Source organism: Myodes glareolus, chromosome 7 (assembly GCF_982192425.1).
Source record: "Myodes glareolus chromosome 7, mMyoGla1.1, whole genome shotgun sequence".
Taxonomy (NCBI): Eukaryota; Metazoa; Chordata; class Mammalia; order Rodentia; family Cricetidae; genus Myodes; species Myodes glareolus.
Window position 1 is genome coordinate 91,064,172 of NC_142032.1, and position 24,092 is coordinate 91,088,263.

Below are 24,092 nucleotides of genomic sequence, written 5' to 3' on the forward strand. Positions count from 1 at the left end.
GAGGAGTTGTCCTGATGCTAGAAGCCCAAGTCTTTATTATCTCCTTAACGAATGCGAAATGCAAGCCATAAGTTACAACAGTCTGCTTAATTTATCTTAGATCATTCATTCCTATAGATATCCATCTACCTCCTTTTCTATCCTTTTGAGCCTTTAGAACCTGATGCTTTGTTAGAGTAGATTACAGGGTAGGAAGCTAAAACCCTGGGTAAATCATCTCTGACAGCTACTGGTGATATTGCATTATGTCCTTGTGCCTTCTTTCCCTGTTCATCAGTTCCAATAATTTCTTCAATTATTTCAAATCTTTTTACTATTGTCTTTTCTAAAGCCTGAATTTTCTGGCCTGTATATATTTCTAGTGATTTCATTGAGGCACCTAGCCTCTGGTCCTCATTCTGCACCTGTGATTCCAGGGTTTGAATTTTCTCCTTTAAAGATAGCATCTCCTCCTTGGACTTTACTTGAATATTGTGCAGATTGCCATCCTGGAGATACATTTTTTTCTGTTAACTTATCATAACTTTTTGACAATTTTTACTTGTCAAATTCAACAGTATAAATTCTTTCAGATAACTTCTTAGTACCCTTAGCTATGTATTCAATTTTGTCTGTAATAGTATTAACTTTTTCAGATAACCTTTGATTTTTGATGATATTAATTCTGTCAACTAGCTGTTCATTATTAGTCTGTAAAGATTGTATTGTTCCTAAGAGTGTCATATTCTTCCTTAATGGTAGAATACGGAGAAGACTGAAATCTAATAGCCAATAAATTGAGGTATCCCCATAGTCATATAAGTCTCATAATATAATCCTTATTATTAGCAAAAAAGGTACTAAAAGTTGCATTGGTAACAAAGTCTGCCATAATGATTTACTTATTACCTGATTATGCAACTTGGTAAACAGCAATCTTTATTGTCCAGTAGATGGAGTGGTTACAGTGTTGCAACTAGAAGCAATGCAACCGGTGACAGAAATGGTCCTGGGATGCTGTCGTTTCCACATTGGTACTGATTAAATACTGAGAAATATGCATTGCTTGACAAATTAAAGGCAGTTAAATCAATTCCATACACGGAGCAAGAAACCCAGAATCCAGGGGCAGGGAACAGAAACTGGGTCAAGGAATCACCCCCGGGGAATATAGCAGTCATGCTTAAGTGTGCTTGCACACAGCAAACTCCACTGTCACAGGAACTCTACAAAAAAACCGCTTAGGCAAAAGCAAGCCTGTCTTGGCCATGGAATGGCCAGGCCATCCACCCGGTAGGCGTGGAGTTTAAATCCACCTGGGCACCAAGTGATGATCAGAGGCTTAAAAGAAATCCCACACTAGCTCAGAATTGAGAATTAGAGAGTTATTTATTTAGGGGTAAACTCACAAATCAGAATTCTCTGCTGGAACGGTGGACAGAGATCGAATTCAGCAGTCCAACAATCCGAACGAGCAGCAAGGACAAAGAAAGAAGTGGCGGATGCAGGCTCTGCATCTACATATATAGTATAAGAGGCCACGCCCCAGTAGGCTGGGAACCACACGCTGCAAGCCTTCCTACAGCATCAGCCATTTGTCTCAATTGTTATGCCCAGATCATGGAGTTCCTCCAAAACCAACTGGAGACCAAGTCCTGTATGTAAAAACAAAGAGCCTTTATTCTTACATAAGCTTGCAAGCTCGGTCTCTCCTTGTGTCTAACATACTGGAGTGATTGGAGAGCTGCAAGCTCAATTAGGGTTGGGTTTTTATAGTAGCAAAGGTAGGAGTGAGGGATTTCTAAGGTTCTGGACTCCTGATTAGCTGACATTTGTCTTGGGGTGTCCTGGTGAAAAGTGATGGGTGTGTGCTGGCAGGTGACCCTATCTACAACAGTGGAATGTTAGGAATTTCCTTTGAAAGGTCTGTTTCTGGGTGGTGCCTGGGTGGTCTCAGTTTGTGGTCTTTCTTAGAACCAGGTATTGCCTTAGGGTAAACTACTGAGACTCAGGCCTCTTTTGAGCTCCTTACGGCTGGGTCCTCCATCAATAAGATAATTCAGATAGCCAGATTAATCATGAAAACCTGGAAAAAGAGATTCATTCAATGTGTCGACATTGAGAAGGACAAAGAGATCCAACTACATCCCTCCCTCCCTTCCCCCCACCTCAAATCTGTCTTTGGGGTTCTATCATGAAGGTAAATTTTATTTATTTCACCATTTTGCAGTAGGGTCTATTGTGAAGCCCTGGATATCCTAGAATTTACTCTATAGGCCAGGCTAGCCTCCAACTCAGAGATCCTCTTGCCTCTGCTTCCTGAGTGCTGGAATTACAGGCGAGTGTCACCACGTCCAGCCTAGGGTAAAGGTGAAATAGAAGGCAGGGTAGATTCCTAATTAAGCAGTCCTAGTCACACTGTGGCTCTGCCCATCCACACCTCAGCCTCTAGGCTCTTGGCAAGCCAGTCTCTGAGAAGTCACCTGACAAGCCCTAAAACTTTCCTGAGGACAAGCTTTCCCCTTGTTTTGACCCTGGGGCTTTAGTATTTTGCTTTCCCAATATGAAGTCTGGGGAAATTCCAATTCTTTGGGTCCATTGTTTTACTAATCTGATAGCCAAAGGGAAGGACAAAGTGATAGGTTCTCTTTGCCCTGGTCAGGCCCCTTTCAGGTCTTCAAACTTTGTTTTAAGACCTCAGTCTTGGGATGCAATAGCCCTGCATCTAAAACAAATATCACAACAGAACACAGACAGGAGCCACAGAAAACACTTTTAGTGTCAACAACTTAACCTAAGAACCGTTTCTCCGTAACTTATTAGCCCTTAGTTATTTTTGGAAGGGCTAGCACCAGCAACTCTATCTTGTTGGTTTTAGAAAGGGTCTCACTGAAAGATGCCCGATTCGGGTGTTCTCCCCTCAGGGACCTTGACGCCCAAGAACCAAGATCAGTCCGCACTGGATGCAAAAACAAGAGGTATTTTTATTTGTTCACACGGGTGCCCGTGGACGCTACAGCTTTCGGGTAGCTGAGCGTGCCGGGCTAGATTCGGGACTGGTTATATAGCAAGAAGCGAGCTTACAGAAGCGGAAGCATTCTCAATGGTTATTTCAGATAAAATGATGGGAAGCAGGCTTACAGAAGTGGATACATTCTCAATGGTTATTTCAGATAAAAAATGGTGGGGTCAGGTCAAGGACGGGTTGTCTATTCATCTTGAATACGTGGGAATAAGTATAATAAGGCAGCTCACTCTGGGCTTCCTGCTCCCTTTTTGTCTTCCTATTGGCCGAAGGCTGACCTCCAGGTATCTGACTACAGATATCCTGTTTTCTCATCTTCAGGGACCCATCTGGTCTCAGATATCCTGTTTTCTCAGTAGGGGCCCATCTAACCTCAGGGCAATTATGCTGGCCTGGGAACAGCTTGACCTGGTTGCAACGGAGGAATGAGATTCCTCGAAGCAGGCGGGGTAGCTGCAAGGGCAGACGGGCGGGGGATAGCTGCAAGGAGGGCAGACGGGCGGAGGTCTTCTCACTCACTATGGCCAAAGCTGACCTCTAACTTATGATCCTCATACCTGAGTCACAGAATTTTCACTAGTACTTTTATACAAGACAAACTTGGTCACCCATGCTGAGGAGATCAACTAAAAGAGCCAAACTATTAATGAAAAGCAGAACAGGAAAATGTATCCAATGTGGCTACATTCAGAAGACAGACAGAGATCCAGTGACATCTCGAGTCCATCTCCAGGGACCTAGGATGAAGAGAAAGTTCAAATAAGAGGCAGGAGATAATATGAAATGGTTCCCGCAAAGGTGTGGTCCTTCCCACCATTGTCTCAATTCCAGTCTTACCTGTAAGACATCTGACAAGTTGTGAATCTCCCTGGAGACAAGTTCTTACCTCACTTGGATCCCTGTCTTTGACTTTTTTCTCCCTCCCACCATGGGATTTCCTAGGGAAATCCCAATTTCTTGGGGGTCCACTGTTTCAATAATTTGATAGCCAAAGAGAGGTTCACAGGTGTCTATTAAAACACAGGTCTGCGCCTTTAGATTGGAATCCGGCCATGACCCCATGTAGCCTACTTTGGAAGAAAGCCATGTTGACTGCTGTGATTTGACAACTCTCAGTGTGTGCTAGCTGGCACACATAACTCTGCATGTTCATCTTAGAACTGCCTTCGCTATATTGTTATGCCCAGATCTGCAAAGTCCCCCCCAAAACCACCAAGGAGACTGAGTCCCATATGTCAAAGCAAAGAGCCTTTATTCTACATAAGTTTGCAAACTCAGTCTCTCCGTACGTCCAACGTATTGGAGTGATCGGAGAGCCCAAGCTCAATTAGAGTTGGGTTTTTTATGTCCGTAAAGGTGGGGTTGAGGGATTTATAATGATCTGGACTCCTGATTGGCTGACATTTGTCTAGAGGTGTTCTGGTGAATGTGTGCTGGCAGGTTACAATGGTTGGAATGGTTGGTCTTTTCTTTGGATGGTCTGTTCCTGGGTGGTGCTCAGGTAATCTCAGTTTATGGTCCTTCCTGCAACCAGGTATTGCCTCAGGGTAAACTACTGAGATTCAGGCCTCTGTTAAGCTTAACATGGCTGGGTCCTACACTGGCAGGTGATAATGGCTGGAACATTAAGAACTTCCTTTGGATGGTGTGTTCCTATTAAGCTTGTCATGGTTGCGTCCTACACTATAGCAAAAGTTCTGATAAGTCATGCTTTCAATTTTATCTTATTCTTGGGATTTTAGAGTTTCCTCCCAGATTTCAGTCATCAATCTTTCAAAAATGTATTTTCCTTTTATTCCCCAGCATATTTTTTTATTAATTATTTAGGAATTTCATACAATGCACCCTGATCACATTCGCTTCTCATTTCTTCCGAGTCCACCCTCCCAGTTTGCCTACCCTTCTAAAAAGGAAAGAAAGGAAGGAAGGGAGGGAGGGAGAGAGAGAGAGAGAGAGAGAGAGAGAGAGAGAGGAGGAGGAAGGAAGGAAGGAAGGAAGGAAGGAAGGAAGGAAGGAAGAAAAGACTACGTCTACGTCTAATTTGTGTTGCCTATGTACTCACTGGAGTACGGTCAAATTCCCAGCTTCTTAAAGAAAACTGAGTCCTTCCCCACCTCCTGCCGGAAGCTATCAACTGTGAAGAGTCACACTTCAGCAGCTTCATCATAAATTTTCAGGACTCTCTTCAAAGGCTTCATGTCTGGACTGTTTCTTCCTGGGGGACAGAAGGTTGGCAGTTTTTAATATCTCTCATTCTCAGTTATGAGTCTTCAAAGTCATGGCTAACACTGTAAAAGAAGCTTCTCAGTCAGTAGCAGCTGGTGGCACGGCTCACAAACATCCACATGGCTTCCAGTGACAGTCGGATCATGGAAGTCTTTCAAGGAGACTTAGCACAACAGATGAGCCATTCTTCATCTCAGATGGCTCGCTGTTGCTTAGTCTTTAAATCCAACTATGCTCTTACCACAAATCTAATAAAGAAAGTTTTTGTAATATTGATATTACATATGACCCCTAAAGTTAACAGTGTATAACTTAACCAATGAAAAGGCTCACTGAGTAACAACCCTGAGTTAAATCATTAGCACCCACATGGTAACATGAGAGAATCAACTTCTTTCTGTAGGTTATCCTCTGACAGCCACACTTACACTGTGGTAAAACTGTGCACACATGCGCGTGCGCGCGCGCGCGCGCACACACACACACACACACACAAATAAATGTAAAATATTTTTTAAATAGGGGGAAATTGACTCTTTAGCTATATATACATCAGAAGGTTAAAGCAGAAGAAACCTAAAATATTTTTTTTGGTCTGAGATACTCATGTCTTAGAGTTGAGATTAGCAGAAAATAAAGGCAATTGGAAATTAAACAGAATTTGATATGGATTTGCCCAAAGAAGTCTACATAGCACTTGGTTCAGAGAAACAAAATATTATTCATTACTCTTTATGCCCACCGGTTCAAATTTCTTATATATTTGATTACCTTCTTTCATCTCAGATAATTTAAAGACTATGTAAGAGGGCTTATGGCAAATAAAAGAGTTTAAATATATGATAAGAACTCTCAAAACCATTCCAGACAGTGCTGTGTCTCCCTGAAAAGATAATCTTTAAACCTCCACTTGCTCCCTGTTTTAAATTTCACTGGTTAGTTAACTTCTAAGTTCCATAGCTTAGAAGTTAATATGAGAGGCATTTGTAGGTTGATGTAGGGAGTCTTGGACTTAAGTTCTATCCTTGACCTAAAACTAGCAGTCATTCTGAATCACTGACACAGACACGTGAAAGGTGACATTTTTATGACAATATCAATGTGCTTCGATAGAGATTGTAAAGCACGTTAGGAACAGTCCAGTGATTGTTGCTAGTCAAGAATGACACAGAAGATTCTACTAGGAGTAGGTCATAGAAATGACAAACTTTTTGCCAAGTGGCCAAGAGAGAAACTTGACTCTTAGAGGTTTGGCTTATGTAAAATGTAAAATTTTACAGTAGTAAGCATAAACTACATTTTGTTTTTTTGGTTTTGTTTTTTCAAGACAGGATTTCTCTGTGTTACAGTCTTGGCTGTCCTCGAACTCACTCTGTAGTCCAGGCTGATTTCAGATTCACAGAATTCTGCCTGTCTCTACCTCCCGAGTGTTGGGATTAAAGACATGTACCATTGTCGCTCAGCTGTAAACTACTTTTTAATGGTTTGAAACTTTTTACATGAATCCATGGGTTCCATAATAGCAAATAACATTTTTATTATTTATCAGTATTATTATAAAAACTTGTAGATGTGAACATGATTCTTCAGATGGCTAGTATGTAACTTGTTTTGTGAATGATTCTAATAAAGTGACATCTGAGTTGCTCTCTGCCACGAAGAGTGAATCCCGGTTGGAATAAAGCAACATATAATAAAGAAACATATAAAGTTTTGCTCTTGTATGCTCCACCCCATTCCCTGACTTTCACAAGGACAGTTCCCTGATTTTCATTTTCCATTCTTCTTTAAAGGACCGTGTTTCCTTCTTGTAAAAATAAAAAGCACTTTTATGTTTTTATAAAAATGATTACATATCTTAGAAATAACAAAATGTGTGAGCTTGCTGGCATTGCTTAGCATCCTAGTACTTGGGAGGCTGAGGCATGAGGATCAGGTGTTCAAATCCAGCTCATTTTGAGAATAGAGTGAGCTACATGTGGCCCTGCCTAAATTGTGGAGGGAAGGGTGGTTAATTTCAACCAACAAGCATATAAAAAACGTTTCTAGGGTTGAGCAGTGGTGGCACATGACTTTAATTGCAGCACTTGGGAGGCAGGCAGATCTCTGAGTCTGAGGCCAGCATGCTCTCTAGAGCCATTTCTCAAGCCCCCAAAAGAAATACTTTTTAAAAAATAAAAAATAATTCTGAACAACAAAAAGGCAGTTCACGCTACTAAATTGTGGGATTACATGCTTCATTAAATCAGTTTCAAGGAACAGGTCCCAGCATTGCTAATTTTGTACCAGTTCTTGTTAAGGTGCTCAACTCCTAACGACAATTTCGATTCTGTTTTCTCATTAGTGATTGTTCAGTGCACAAGAGAGGAGTAAATTGAATGTGTTCACTATGGAAGCTGGGTTATAATGCAGTTGGAAAACAGAATATACCTAAAAGGAGTATTAAGAGCAAATTCTGCAAAATAGGAACTGTTGAGGACAGCAGCCTCATTAAGAAAACCGAAAGAGGTGTATAATGTAGATATTTATGAATTGCTCCAGATGAAGAATCAAAATTTACACAAGTAAATCCCGTCTAAACTTATCTTTTGTCTCAAGATGCATGCGCATAAATTATTTACAAAGCAATTCAAGGTTAACTGACTGCTCTGGGCATTTTCTTTGCTGACCTCTCTAACCCAGTCTGCCACAATCTGAACTGAGGCCGTCTGACTCCAGATGGTAGTAATTACTTCCATGCCACCGTAACAAAGTGCCCGACAGGTGTGACTTTAGAGAAGGAAGGATCTGTTGTATCTCTGGGTTTCAGATAGCTTCGGCCCGTGAAGGTAGTGAAGGCATAGCAGGCTGGCAGGATCATTGGCTGCAGATCACACCCATCACAACAAACTAGGAAGCAAACAGTGAGGCTGAGACCAGGGGGATAGACTAGCACCCCGAAAGGCCCCCTTCTAGTGGCCCACTCTGTCACCTAGGGAAAGGCATCCGAAACTTGAGCCTAAGAGAGACATTTCAGATTCAAACCATAACACAAGCCCTACCGCCCCGCTTACTCCGACCTTCCCTTTAGCTGATTTCATACAATGCCCAATCAGCTGAATACAGTTTGAAATTAAGTTCACAATAACTTTGACATCCTTTGTTTGGCTCCAGATGTTTAGAAAATGTCCCTCGCAGGGAACCATCAGACTCGTAACTTTATGGTCTCTTTGCACCAAGGAAAAGCAGCTTCTGGACAATTTCGTTGAGTTTAATGTTGCTGAAGATTCTTTTCATTTTACAAAATGGCGTCAATAGTGTTCTCCATGTAGCCTTTAGAATAGTTGTGTAATGTGTGAAATGCCACACAGTCAATTAGAGTGACATGCACACTAGGAACGAAGTGAATATAAGCAACCTACTGTTCTCATCTGGGATACTATCACCTTTACAGGACTGATGAGTGTCGTTATTGTGATTCTAACCAATCCTATTATATCTTTCTACAAAGTGGTTTCGTATATAACATTTCATATGACCCTCTCAATAAACCTATGGGGTAGTTTGTATCTATTTTCTGTGGAGATTAAGGATTTATGCAAATTGGCATATCCTAGCACATTCCATCAATAAGTGGAAGACATGTGAAACTTGACCCAGAGTCCAGCCAGATTCTGTGTTTCCACTGAACGGCGCTGTCGGGTGAATATGAGAACATACTTCTAGGGCTGTCTGTTAACTTCAGGAGCAGTCCTCTCCTCTGTCTCAATGAGCATATCTTGCTACTGACAATTCAAGGATATGTTTGGTTTCATCTAAGTTTTATAACTCAACCTGCCTCAGAATTCTTTGTATTTCATGAAGTTTGGCTGGCAAATGTGGAAGACAGGTAACAGATGGGGCCAGGTAGCTCCCACTCCTCATGTTCACTACTGAGAACCCTGGGGCAAGGTGCCTCAATCTGAGAGATAAACAGAGAGTATTTTTTCCCTCCACTTTAGATTTAACATACATTTGGTGCATGTGTGTGCAGTGTTGACTCCTGAACCAGGCCTGTTTGTCCACAGGGTTTCCAGCACGCAAAGGACAGAAGCAGGGTCAACAATCCATTGACTCCTGTTATGTTTTAATTACGTCCCATCATGACATTTGTCAAAGTTAAGCATAAAACACAGAGCTTGTGTGGCACATTAACTGAGAAGACCGTATTATTTCCACTTCACATTAGAAGGCTTGTAATTACACATCTGTAGGACAATCAAAGAGTATAGACAGTCTATAGGAGGATGGGCTGGGAGGCAAATGCCTTTATTTTCACATCTCAGGAAGCAGAGGCAGATCTTCTGTGACTTTGAGGCTAACCTGGTCTACATAGAGAGTTCCAGGCCAGTCAGGATTACACAGTGAGACCCTGTCTCAACCAACAAACAAACATATGAGAACCCACATCACAGGTCTCAGTGGCCTGTTAAGCTCATGTCAAAGACACTGAAAACCTGAGACTTTCTTTCCCAATAAGGCGGCTTTTGTTCTCTGCGTATGGGTACCAAACACACCAGCAAATACTAATGACCCTGATTTGTTATGCCTTTGCTTCCATTTCCTTAAGAAACAGTGGAGTAGATGAAGTCTGAAAGAAATCTGGAATGAGGAAACATGGAGGGGGTGTTCTTCCTCTGGTTACAGAGAACTTTGCGGATGTATCTGTACATCTAGGTCTCACACCGGACTGAGCCCCCAAGGTCCAAATGAGGAGCAGAAGGAGGAAGAACATGAAAAAGGAAATCAGGACTGCGAGGGGTGCGTTCACCCACTGATACAAGGGGACTGATCTAATGAGAGTTCACCAAGGCCAGTTGACTGGGACTGAGCGAGCACGTGATCCAGCCAGATTCTCTGAATGAGGCCGGATTCTCTGAATGTGGCTGGCCCGGAGTCTTTCTGAAAAGCCATTGACAATGGCACTGGGACTTGTTTCCTCTGCATATACTGGATTTCTGGGATCCAGTCTGTTTAGATGCTCACCTTCCTGGACCTGGAGGGAGGGGGGAGGAGCTTGAACTACCCACAGGGCGGGAGACCCTGACTGCTCTTGGGGATGGAGAGGGAGGAGAGGAGGGAGTAGGGGGAGAGGGAGGGGGTTGGGAGGAGGGGCGGAAATGGAGACTTTTGTATTTTAATAAACTTTGAGAGAAAAAAAAAGAAATTTTAACTGGATAAAAAAAAAAAGACTTTTCCAAGTGACTCAGAGTTTAAAATGTGACAAGACCAAGAAAGCCTTTGCTGTAATAGGAGTGCATCATTCCCAGCATCCAGTTCCTCACCATTCCCAAGAGTCTCTGCTGCTAAAGAACCTTCTGTGCAAGCAGTGCAGGCCACCCTACCACTTCTCCGGTGCACACAAGCATGCATGTAGGAGTCTGGAGACGTGGGCAGAACTGGAAGTTCACTGACAGAATGGATACATGCCCCAAGTGGTGTTTCATTTATGAGGATGCTAGCATGTTTTACCCCGGAATAGCTCTTTGAGTGTAGTGGATACCAGGATTTATAAGATTTACAACAGTTTCATGAGTTTGAAAAGATCTACTGTCTATTAAATGCTGTTTGTTAGAGAGACACACTAATAATAACCATCAATAAAAGTGTACAGAGCTGGTCCTGCTGATATATGTCATCTAAGCACTTGGGAATCTGAGGCAGGGGATTTTCAAGTTTAAGACCAGCTTGACATATTGAGTTGAAAATCAGCCTGAGTTACAAGAGCAAGACTCCAACAAGAGAAACAGGTTATATGGAGAAAGTAAAATAGGGGTTGCTGTTGGGGGGGCGGGTGTTCGATCACACTGTGAACCCCGAGTTAGCATTTGTGTTAATTAAACAAAATTAACCTTGAGTCAGGAAGCTAAGTTAGCAACTAGTTGACAGAAAGAAATCACAGCGCATCAGAGGGCATCTGAAAGAGATAGAGCACTGAAAGGGTGCTTTCTTTGGGAGATGCCATCAAGGAGAGAAGATTTGCTCGGTGCAACTCAACCTTCTGAACTAGCAGGCTTTCACCCCAGCCTTTGATTCTTGAATTGTATTTATAAATAAAATAATAGAGATTTAGTTAACGCTACCTTCAGCAGCAGCAGCAGTGGCAGAACTCGTGCCTGCGGGGCCAGAATTCCTGCCAGGCTGCAGCCTGAAAGCCCAGGCCACTGCCAGAGAAGCAGGCCGGTAACCGCAAAATCTCAACTGCTGGCTGAAATAGCCGTAGATTCAGGCACAGTCACTGTGCCTAAGATAAAACAACAGATTGAAGAAATGGCTCAGTCAGTACACTGCCCGCTGTGTAAGCATGAGGACCCAAATCCCATCGCTGGCCACCATATCAAAGCTGAGCATGATGGTACATGCCTGCAAACTTAGAGCTAGGGAAGAAAAGATAAGAAAATGCCCATGGCTTGCTTGCAAGTCAACTAGCTAAGCCAGTGAGCTCTAGGTTCAATGAGTTGTGCTGTCTCGAAAAATAGGAGGAATAAGGATTAAAGCAAATGGCCATTACTGACTTATGACCCCTCTCTCTCTCTCTCTCTCTCTCTCTCTCTCTCTCTCTCTCTCTTTCAACACACACACACACACACACACACACACACACACACACACACACACACCATTAAGAGAACAAACAGACTACCACAAAACTAAGTTTTAAAATTCATCAGCTATTTTTTTAAGTCACATTAAACATCGTTTATTATCTTTAAGTACAAATAGGTTTTGATACTGGTGAGCGGACGTAGGAAGAACCATTTCTTCTGTCAGATCAAAAAGAGCTCAGAACTTTATAACACATAGAGGGGCTCATGACAGACAAGTCAGGGGGTCAGCTTGAAGACAGACACAGTCCAGAAGATACACAACATAGGGCTCAGGATACCAATATTGAGTTTTATATTCCGCATTCTTTGAAAAAAAAAAAGGTGGGAGGAGCCAGCCATGGCTGAGCATTGCTGTAATCTCAGCACTCAGGGGATGCTGAGATGGGAGGATTTCTGTGGGTTTGAGGCCAACGTGGGCTACATAGCAAGACTCTATCTACAGTAAAACTGTGAGACAAAGTGAGCTTTCGGAAGGTGTGTGTTCTGTTGGCCATGGTGGTAACGATGCCTGTGTGCACGTGTCTGAAATCATCAAAGTGTTCGGATTAAGTGTATGCAGCTCTCTGTGATGCAGCACTTCTTTTCCAACAATTTTCTTTAAAAATTAGGTGCAATCTAATCTACACACGATGCATGGCGTTAGTGTTTTTCCAGTCCTGGAAGCTCTTGCTTGGTGGTAAGTCCCACAGCCACACTAGTTCCCTGGGAGGGAGCAAGGAAAGACTACCACTCTCAAACTGGGCCTCCCTTGAAGGCAAAGAACACAGCACATAGTCCTTTCTTTCCACAACTGTAAGGGCTACACTAGGTTGGGTAAACCTGACTTCTGAGAACTTTAGAATATAATTGAAAAAAAAAAAGCTGAGGTTTTCAAAGCAAAAAAAAAAAATGTTATGCTCAGCTTTTCTCTGTTACCACGTTATCAGCTTCCTGTACCCACATAGCCCTTAGCCTTCAAATCCCTCAGTGATGTCCTCCTCACTGCCTGAGATCCCACAGACTGATGATTTAGGTAAATTATGTGTCAAATCTTGGCAGTCATCTCTCTTATTTGTAAGAAGATCAAGTAGCCCTTTGAAAGGCACCTGAAGGACAAAAATCTTGCCAATGCGCACAAGTCCCCAGCGTAGAGAGCACTGAGTGACAAAGGCCAGCACACAGAGCACCCACCACACTTCTGCAGAGTCACTGCCCGTCTCCTTCTCTTTCTCCTACCATCTGCTCTATCTTCAGTCTTCATGGCTTCCCAGCCTCTACGCATGATGTTCTCTCCATCCTTCCTCACTTTGTCTGATGGGAAAATCATCACCACTCTTGAAGATATTGCTATGTAAAATATCCTCCGGAAGTTAGCCACCCCCTGCTTGGAGCTTTTAGAAGCCTTGCTCTTATCTCTAGGGGAACATTTGTCACATTATGTCAAACTATATGGAAAGTCTAAGGTCTGGGCCTTAATCATCTATTGATTAATGTAGCCCCTGGAAGGGAGATATATTCAATGTCTTTTGAATGATGAAGAATTGCTTCATCATTGTCAAACGCTTAAATAACTTAATAATGTTGTTGACTTTCTTTTCGCTAAGTAAGTGTGATAGGAGAATCAGTGTGATACTCATAATCAGAGTATGATTATGTCAATTACCACAGACTTACCCAAAGAATTGAAGAAAAAAATCTTAAAATCAGAATGTTAAGCATGGTTTTAGTAACAAAATTGTTTTCTTAACCATGTGCCTTTCCAGTTCTCCTGTCACCAAAACATCATGGGAAAATAACACAGAACCGTGCCCACCTTGTATCAAAAGAGTTTGACTTGTTTGCAGAACTCGGGGGTTAAATCAAGGCCCCTCGTGCATAGGGGGCCTATGTCCCAAGCCCCAGAAGAGTCATTTTAAAAGACCAAAAGAGAATTGAGGTGTGCAGTGGTGGACTCTTGCCTAGCACCACACAGATCTCCATCTGGTCTCCAGCACAACAAAGGGAAAACAAACCAGAAAGGATTTTATGGTTGAAAGGGTTGGTTCTTGAACTCAATCCTTTACCATGCAGGAGCCTCATACAATACCTGATGAATGCTCATCTAACTTTCTCTAGAAACTGCTGTTTTTGGGAAACGCATTACTTAAGAAGGTGTGTGATTCCCTGTTCTGACCATTATAGTGTCCAAATTAAGCCCAAATCATTAGTCATCAACCGACTCTGTCCATCTTTCCCAACATCTTTTAAATTTCAGTCTTTGCTTCTTAAGCCTATACTACAGTCTTCCTATCAGCTCTGTAAAGAACCATCGGCAGCTATATAATTATCCCAAGGCATTTTCAGTGCCGCTCAACTACTTTCATATGCCTTATTGTTCAATTTTTCACCAAACTAATTAACGTCTTCAGGATACATTCAAACTTGTCTTTAAATTTTCTAAAGAAAAGACTGGCACATACTCCAAGTGAGACCTGCCCAATGTAGACAGTTCCCTAGAACAGTGTTAACATGTGTCTAACATTCCTCTTACCCTTTATTCCCTGCTGTTCAAACTCATACTGGTCCTTACCTGAGCACACTCGTACCTTGGCAATGGTCAGCAGCAAGAGGATGGATGAAGCCTGGGTGGGACCTGAACAAGAGAACTGGTCTGATTCTCAAAAACGGCTCTCTAGCTGAGAGGCAAGCCCAAATAAGCTGTTGCTGTATACGGACATCAAAGCGTTCTAGACAGTGAAAAGCAACAGCTGACATGAGGCAAGTGACAGCATTGGGTACCATTAGAGGATCTCGATCATTGCAGAACGTGAAAATCAGGACTGAATCCTCAGGATGAGAGAAAGCATGAGGCACATTGAAGTCAAGAAGATGGAAAGGACTACATTTTAGGAGGAAACTGAGGTAGTAAGAAGTAAAGAGGCTTGGAGGGTCATAAGGTCATTGAATTCCACCATTTCCACTTTTAGAAGCCTAAACTGTTTGTGTAAAAATAGAGATAATAGCCCATCCTGAGAAGAACGACTTATGCAGGATGCTGATACAGGATGCGATCAGAACTACTATCAGGGTAATATGTGCCAAGTAGGAAATGTAGTTAGTGCTTATAAAATGTCGTTACCACACCTCAAAATGCACAAAGACAAGTTCAATGAATTTAAAAGTAATTTCTATTTTGAAGCTCTGAAAGTCCCATATCTAAGAATTTTGAGTTAGTGTCTATTGTTTTCCTTTGTGTGTGCATGTGTGTGTTTGTTTGTGGAGGCAGTGGTATCTCTGTTGAGTATCTTCCTGTTATAAAGGGAGCGGCGGGTGCCGCCCCGCTCCCGGTCGCCTGGCTAGCTTATACCCCAAAATAACAACACACAAATTGTTTTCATTTAAACACTGCCTGGCCCATTAGTTCTAGCCTCTTGTTGGCTAACTCTCACATCTTGATTCAACCCATTTCTAGTAATCTGTATGTCACCATGAGCTCGTGCTTTACTGGGAAGATTCAGCATGTCTGACCTGGCAGCTTCATGACAGGCGGCTCTCTCTGTCTGCCTCCTTTCTCCCAGCATTCTGTTCTGTCTACCACGCCCATCTAAGGGCTGGGCTCTCCCGCATTGACCACTAAATGAGAAACTGCCTTACCACCAGATCTCATTGGGGCATTTCATTAACTGAGGTTCATTCCTCTGATGACTCTAGCTTGTGTCAAGTTGACACACAAAACCGACCAGTACACAGCCTTTGCATGACTTTGGTCACAAGGCGGTCCTGGCACACCTGGAGTGGCTTGCATTATTGGGTACTGCACACATTAAACAATAAGTACTAACATTGCAGAGGTATGATGTTTTTCTTTGGAAATCAAGCAGATTAGATCAGGGCTTTGGTATGGGGAACTTGTTTTACCCCTAAAACAACTTTATGTAACAATTAATAAACAGGCCTTTGCACAGCACTTCGAGGTTCAATTCATAGAAACTTGCTCCCTGTTGTCAGAGAGCCTGAATTACATTCTGGAGTTATCCTCTTTCTTCGACTGACCCTTGCAACACAGAGCCTATCTATTTAAGGTCTCTGGGCTATTCTGACCATTGAGACTGTCATGCATGGGCTCCCTCCCATGGCATGGGACCAGTCATTGGTGGGCCACTTCCACAAGTTCTGCACCTCCATTACCCCAGCATATCTTGCAGGCAGAATAGATTGTCTGTCAAAGGTTTTGTAGCTGGTTTGGTGTCCCGGTGCCACCACTGGAAGCCTTACCTTGTTACAGAAGTTGTCTGGTTCAGGCTCCGTGTCCTCCATTACTAGGAATCCTTATTAGGGTCACCTTCATAGATGCCTGGGAGTTTCTACTGTATAAGGTTTCCACATTGTCCCTCAAATACCTTCCAGTTCTCTCCCTGTATTCCTCCCTGACAACCTGATCCCTTCTGTTCCCATCTCGACCTGCCCCAATCCACACACAACATTTATTATATTTCCCCTTCCCTTGGAGATCCATGCATTCTTCCTCCTTAGAGTCCTCCTTGTTACTTAGCCTCTCTGGGCCTTTGGATTACAGCATGATTATAATTTACTTCACAGCTAATATCTACTTATAAGTGAGTACATACCGTGCTTTTCTTTCGGGGTCTCAGTCACCTTACTCAGGATGATTTTTTTTTCTAGTTCCATCTATTTGCCTGAAATTTCATGATGCCATTTTTAATAGCTGGATAATACTTCATGGTGTAAATATACCACATTTTATTTATTCATGTCCCATGTTGAGGGACATCTGGATTGTTTCCAGTTTCTGGCTATTATGAATAACAGTGCTATGAACTATGTTCAACATAGTTGAACAAGTGTCTTTGTAGTAGAATGGAACATCTTTTGGGTACATGCCCAAAAGCAGTATAACTGGGTCTTGAGGTAGAGCAATCAATTCCCAATTTTCTAAGAAACTGTCATATTGATTTCCAAAGTGGGTGGACAAGTTTGCACTCCCACCAACAGTGGAGGAGTGTTTCCCTTGCTCCACATCCTCACCAGCAAAAGCTGTCACTTGTATTTTCATCTTAGCCATTCTGACAGGTAGAAGATAGAATCTCAAGTAGTTTTGATTTTCATTTCCCTTAGGGCTAAGTTAAGGTGTTGAACATTTCTTTACGTGTTTCTCAGCCATTTGAGATTTCTCTATTGATAATCCTGTTTAGATATGTGTGCCATTTTTTAACTGAATTATTTGGTTTGTTGATATCTAGTTTTCTGAGCTCTTCGTATGTTTTGGATATTAGTCCTCTTTTGGATGTGGAGTAGGTGAAAATCTTTTCCCAGTCTGTGGGCTGCCACTTCCTGTTGATGGTGTCCTTTGCCTTACAGAAGCTTTTCAGTGTCCTGGAGTCCCATTTATTATTTGTTGCTCTTAGGACCTGTTCTATTGGTGGAACTATACGGGTTCTGGAACCTGAACTCAGGTCCTCACACATGTGCTTTATCCAACGAGCCATCTCCCTAGCCTTAGATACATTAAATATAAATAAAATATGTTTTGGAAAACTGATCAAAGGTGATATGAATTGGTTGGCAATGACTTGTAAAAAAGGATGATTTCTTAAGGAGGCCAGTGTATTTATTTGTAATATGGCTATAAAACAACAAAAATAGTTTAAACTGTATTTTTAAATACTGGAATAACTTTATCGTAAATATTTGGAATCAAAGCTTTGTGAGCAGCAAGGCCTGGTGGCACATGTCTTTAATCCCAGCGCTCATGAAGCAGAGGCAGGGGGACCCATGTGAGTCTGAGGCCAGACTGGTCTACATATTGAGTTCTAGGCCAGTCAGGGTTACACAGTGAGACTCAGTCTCAGGCATTTAAAATATATAATATATGAGCTCAGTATCATCAATTATGTCAGAATTTTCTAGGCATGGTGCTCAGTACTTGCTGCAACTCCTTTTGTGGGTCCTTTATCCAACACCTTGCTCTTTTTTTTCTATTATCTAATTATCTGAAACTTTAGAGGAGTAGGCCCCGCCCAATGAGGGCATGTGGCTGCCCTGGTCCTATGGCTGAGATCCCGGGAACTGGGAGTGACATCATCTTCAACAATAAAATGCTCCTCTGGGCGAGCAAAGGCCTACACAAGAAATGCAGATTTGAGGAGCTGCAGCCCAGTTCATCTCATTCCCTCCAGTTTGATACAACACCAGCCGGTGGCACTCCCAAAGGATCGCCTCTGAAGTCATCGCGTGGTAAGGCCACCTCTTAGTCGCCCTTTTAGTTTCTGTGAGATTTAGATAATTGAACGGGTTTTTAATACATAACATTTTCTTCTAACAATATGCCATTTTTATTGTAAACTCTTAAGGGGAGATAAATTTTGCTAAATATAGCAATAAAATAAATTTATGGTAAGAAAGTCATGAATCATCTATTTTTACGATGAAAGCTTCTTGCAAAACCACCTGAAAATACAGAAAATTGGTGAACATTAGCATGATACACTTTAGCGACCTCATTATTATTCAAAAATTTGGAATAAAAAGCAAACTGGTAGAGAGACAATAATTCTGATGTAAAAAGTTAGCAATAATTTATCATGTGGAGTGTATGTTTATTTTCCTGTAGGGTATTCTTATTTGTATTTTAAATTCTATGGCTTCTAAGAAGCTTAGCCTGCATACTAAGGTTGCAAAATTTTCCTTTCACTGCTGAATATTCATGGCTTTTACATAAAGAACAGCATTTCCTAATTTGAAATCGTGCAGGCATTTAAGGATGCTACACGGTCTTTCCAACTCTTTTCACGGCATCCCTGTATAAGAAGTCTTTCCTCCTCAAAAGAAAAAGAAATAAAGTGGAGATGTCACTAGGTCACCTGACTGATAGGACTAGACGTCAGTGCTCCTGTCCACCAGCTACAGTGCTTGTGACCGAGCCCAGATGTTCCTGCTACTCCATCCATCCATAGCTGTGCGGTGTGCAGTGACGAGAAGCGGAGCCAACTAGAAGGTCTCCTGCTTCTGTTAAGGATGGAGTTTCCGTTTTACAAAGAAAAAGAATTCCTATTGTGTGCGTCACTTAAAAAGTAGAATAGTTACTATTTTTTTAAAGGCGCTACTATAATAAATCTCTGCAACTGTGGACCTACAGGTTCAGCCAAAAATGTACATATTGACTTATGAGCAAAAAGAAAGAATTAGAAGTTATACTAAGCTGTAACTGTTAAGTGGAAGTCATAAGGTGCATTCATTTTTTAAGGGTCAAAGTTCCAAGAACAATATTTAAGAAATTAATTGATTTTAAATGTATTGACATATTTGTGTGTGATATGTGTATATGAGGCCAGAGGTCAATGTTGGATGTCTTCGTCTCTCCTAATCCACCTATTTTTTTTGAAACATTCCCAATACTAGAATTACAGGTGCACTGTTGCTGTGGGTACTAGGGTCTGAGTTCCAGTCCATGACTACACAGCAAGCCCTTAACTAACTGAGCCTACTCCTAGCCATAACATACATTTTTGCCATTGTAAGAGGTGTGTACATTATTAATAAAGTAAAGACATCAAAATTAAACCTTATACTTGGACATGGTGACGAATGCCTGAAACCCCGATGTGCCAGAAACCAAGACAGGAGGACTGTAACTTCAAGGTCAGCCTGGGCTACATAGCAAGATCTCATGATAAATATAAAACCCAACAAATTTAGTATTTATGGTTGCTTGTGATAGTATCAAATAGTCATGAAAACAGTGTTTGCTCACTAAAGTGATAATTTACCTAATTAATAGATAAGGGAATTTCAAGCATATCACAAACACGTAGGCATAGCCAACTTAAAAGAGGGAAGAAATAGAAAAAAAAATTCTCCACTCATCACGTGCTTAAAATTTCATGTTAAAATTTGCACAAGAAATTCAGAAAACCACCTAAGAAAGGCATGTATCCAATGTCTCTAAGTTATGGGTGCCTGTTATATTACTAATGTATCCATCATTTAAAGAGGCTGATTCCAAAGACGCATGAAGAAACAGCTCGGCTGATCACTGCGACCTCGGCTAACTGCTGATTGCTTAAGTAGTAATGAACAACGGCTACCAGGACTAGAACACTGACAGTATTTTAAATTTTCTCAATGTTGCTTCTCCTTTTAGTAAAGACGATGTCTGCGAAAGCGATGGCTAAAGTCATGATCGTCATGCTGGCAGTTGGTCTTCTTGCCCAAATAGACGGGAAACCCGTTAAGTAAGTGCTGCAGCCCGCTCTGCACGGGGGAGACGTGGACTGGAGGGTCTGCGGTAGGTTCTTAGGATGCGGGCATGAGGAGCTGATGGAATGATCCTGTCTTTCTCTTCCTTCTAGGAAGAGAGCTGTCAGTGAAATACAGCTGATGCACAACTTAGGCAAGCACCTGGCCTCTATGGAGAGGATGCAATGGCTGAGAAAGAAGCTGCAAGATGTACACAATTTTGTCAGCCTTGGGGTTCAAGTGGCTGCCAGAGATGGTGGTTTCCAGAGGCCCACCAAGAAAGAGGAAAATGTCCTTGTTGATGTCAACCCAAAAAGTCTTGGAGAGGTAGACAAAGCTGATGTGGATGTATTAGTTAAGGCGAAGCCTCAGTAAGGGCAACATCATATGCCGCGACCTTTTCAAGCTCCGCGAAGATCGCCAAGTGTAATGAAAATCGGGAATGTTTTGATTCCACTTTTGCTCATTTAAGGTCTCTTTCAATGATTCCATTTCAATAAGTTCTTTTAAAAATATATTACTGCAGAACTCTAAGAGAATAAATTACAGATTTCCACTTCTCTCCTTCAATACAAAATAAAGCTTTAGTGATCATGAATCAAATAAGTAATGTTTCTTACTTGTTTTTTGTTTGGTTGGTTTTTGTTTTGTTTTGGTTTGGTTTTTGGTTTTCTGAGACAGGGTTTCTCTGTTGCTTTGGAGTCTGCCCTGGAACTAGCTCTTCTAGCTCAGGCTGACCTTGAACTCACAGAGATCCTCCTGCCTCCGGGATTAAAGTGCTGGGATTAAAGACATGCACCACCACCACCCAGTGCGTGTTTCTTACTTGTTAAAACTGTTCCTCAGGGCTGGAGGGCTGGCTCGGAAGTTAAAAGCACATACTGCTCCCTCAAATGTCTTGAGTCGGTTCCCAGGATCTGCATCAGGTGGCTCACAGTCACCTGTAAAATGAATTCCAGGAGGATCCAATGTCCTTGGCCTCTGCTGGTGCCTACGCTTGTATACACACACCCACATACATTTAAGGAATTTAAAGTAACAAAAATCTAAGTAAATCCCATGTCTCTTGTCACAGTGCATCCCAAATAATTTTATTGGCATGGATTTGTAAAACAACACAAGAAAACATTTTCTTAACTCATTTACCAAAGTTTGATATTTTGAACATTGTCTGTTTTTTTTTTGTCTTTTTATTATTTTTATTAATTTATTTATTAAAATTTCCACCTCCTCCCCTCCTCCCATTTCCCTCCCACTCCCCACCCCTCCCCCTCCCTCTCCAGACCTAAGAGCAGTCAGGGTTCCCTGCCCTGTGGGAAGTCCAAGGTCCTCCCCTCTCCATCCAGGTCTAGGAAGGTGAGCATCCAAACAGACTAGGCTCCCACAAAGCCAGTCCATGCAGTAGAATCAAAACCCAGTGCCGTTGTCCTTGAGGCCTCAGTCAGTCCTCATTGTCAGCCACATTCAGAGAGTCCGGTTTGATCACCTGCTCCTTCAGTCCCAGTCCAGCTGGCCTTAGTGAGCTCCCATTAGATCAGCCACACCGCCTCCGTGGGTGGACGCACCCCTCGCAGTCCAGAGTGCTAGATCTCCAAGTTCACACTAGCTGTGTATTGTTCGCCCCTTCTTTTCAGAAAACCCAGTGAAGTACTTAAGAAACAGGGTAGAAAGTGGTCTAAGATTGGACAACAAAGCATTTGCCATCACAAAACTCAGTGTGTATCTATACTCTGAACTCCAAACTGCAAAGAATAGAAATACAGAGTTTATTCATTATTTATCAGATCATTGTTGGTGCCCATTGTGGGTGATGTACTCACTTATCTTGTATTGCACAGACATGGTTCTTGTCTCCATAGAGTGCCCAAACTTAAGCATTCGTTCATACTAACTTTGAGAACTTCTAAGTACGAGAAACACCATATACTACAGAGGTGCAAAATACAGAACCTGTGGTATGTAGATCAGTGATATTGTACACAATATTGTACAATACTGGAAATATTCCATGTTCTTCTGCCTATAATGATAGTCACATTCGTGTTCATCTAAAATGTGGCTAGTGTAGTTGTGAAAACTGATTTAACATTTTGTGTGATTGATTTAAACATCAGTACTGGACCTCCAAGCTATTGGTCCTCTAAACACCCACGTTTCCACTCCAGTCATTTAGTGCCATGAATGAGATATTACATATGCCTGTGATAAGAGCGAACACATTTGTTCGTTCTTTCTTTTCAAAATAGTAAAACTTACTATTTAGAAGTTTTTAGTTAAACGTATGTACGCTTTATTTAAAAAAATAAAGAGAAAAAGGCTGGCTGTGGTGACACACGCCTTTGATCCCAGCACTCAGGAGGCAGAGGCAGCGAAAGCTCGGCAAGCCCCAGGCCAGCCCGGCCACACATCAAGTTCCAGCCCAGTCAGGGCTGCATAAGGAGAGCGTCTCACAAGAATAAAGGGGGCAGATGCACTTATTGTTCAGGTGATGCAGTGAACTTTGCCAGTCCTTCTTTGATCACGGAGCCTGTTTTTGCCCAATTTTATTTCTTCTCTTGTACTAAATATTTTTCAGGCTAACTAATCTAATGTTATATTTTCATATATTTTGTTTTGCAAGACACAGAGTCAGTCTTTTTAGTCTAAGTCCAGTTTTCCCATTTTCATGTTTGCACTAGTAAGCATCTAAATTAGTTTAGATAATGAAATTGATATTAGAATGATACAAAAGCTTTTCAACTACATTAACTAGAAACTAAATTAATTAATTAATTAGTCAATTAATTTTTTATGCGGAGTCTCTCAATGCTGCTGTGGCTGTTCTAGAACTCTCTATGTAGACCAGGCTGGTCTCAAACTCATAGAGATCTGCCGGCCTCGACCTCCCAAGTGCTGGGATTAAAGGTGTGTGACACCACATCTGGCAACATGATGTCACCAGAATGACTACTGGATATGTGGAGAGGTTTGTGGGGTGGCCATGGGCTCCACTTCTACCACATCATCCCCATTATAGGAGTATGGGAATATTATGGATGGCCAGATCTGGAAAAGCTGACATTCTCTTTTTAGACACAACTGAAAAATTAAAATTACTTATTAGCTTTAGGACAAATTATTATCTTTACTATTTCATTTAGTTCATCTAGACTGTATGGTTTCTAATTGGCTCTTTTTATGCTTTTTTTTAAAAAGGTTACATTTTCTTTGGATTTTATGCAACTCATGTTGGTCACTAAGTACTATACAGATCTGCGTCTATCCTGCAGGTCACTTAAAGTTTTATTATTTTGCTAGTTGGTAATATTTTTGTGCAGAAGAATATTCAAGTTTTCTCCTACACCCAATAATCTTGTAGGATCCCTTTACTAAGTAAAATTGTTTATCTTTTGATGAAATTTATTTTTCTAGACCATTAATCATGCCAAATAATGGCACAGTTATCTCTTTCCTCCCTCTTATTACACATCTTTGTTTCTTATAGTTAAATACAGTACCTATAATTTTTTATTTTTAATTCATAAAGGATGATACTTTTTTTTCTTAATCTATTCTCGACCTTAAAATTGTTGTGTTGCCAGGCAGTGGTGCCGCACACCTTTAATACCAGCACTCAGGAGGCAAAGGCAGACAGATCTCTGTGAGTTCGAGGCCAGCCTGGTCTACAAGAGCTGGTTTCAGAACAGGCTCCAAAACTTCAAAGAAACCCTGTCTCGAAAAACCAAAAGTAAGTAAATAAATAAATAAAAGGTGATGTGTTAATAATTTTCCCGGAAAAGAAGTTTCGTATCCTACTGCCACATTCCCTCCCCTCCATGGTCTGCAAAGGGCTCTTAGGAACACAGAAAAACCACTGGACTCTAGAAAATATTTTCCTTTCCCTGCTGTGTCTCAGGGTCAGAAACATGCCAAGCACACTCTCTAAACACTCTCTATGAATTATAATCCAGTCAGAATCTATACTCTTGATCTCAAAGATGTTTAAGAAACAAGACATTTGGATTTTCAGGGTATGGTGGAAG

General features: G+C 41.6%; 1 protein-coding gene across 1 annotated transcript; it reads left to right on the forward strand.

Annotated features, from left to right (window-relative positions):
• Positions 1–19,956: 19,956 nt before the first annotated feature.
• Positions 19,957–20,445, forward strand: Pth (parathyroid hormone). The gene is made up of 2 exons (XM_048460145.3): positions 19,957–20,066; positions 20,184–20,445. Exons 1-2 carry the CDS (start codon positions 19,957–19,959, stop codon positions 20,443–20,445), a joined length of 372 nt encoding a protein of 123 aa, XP_048316102.2.
• Positions 20,446–24,092: the final 3,647 nt, after the last annotated feature.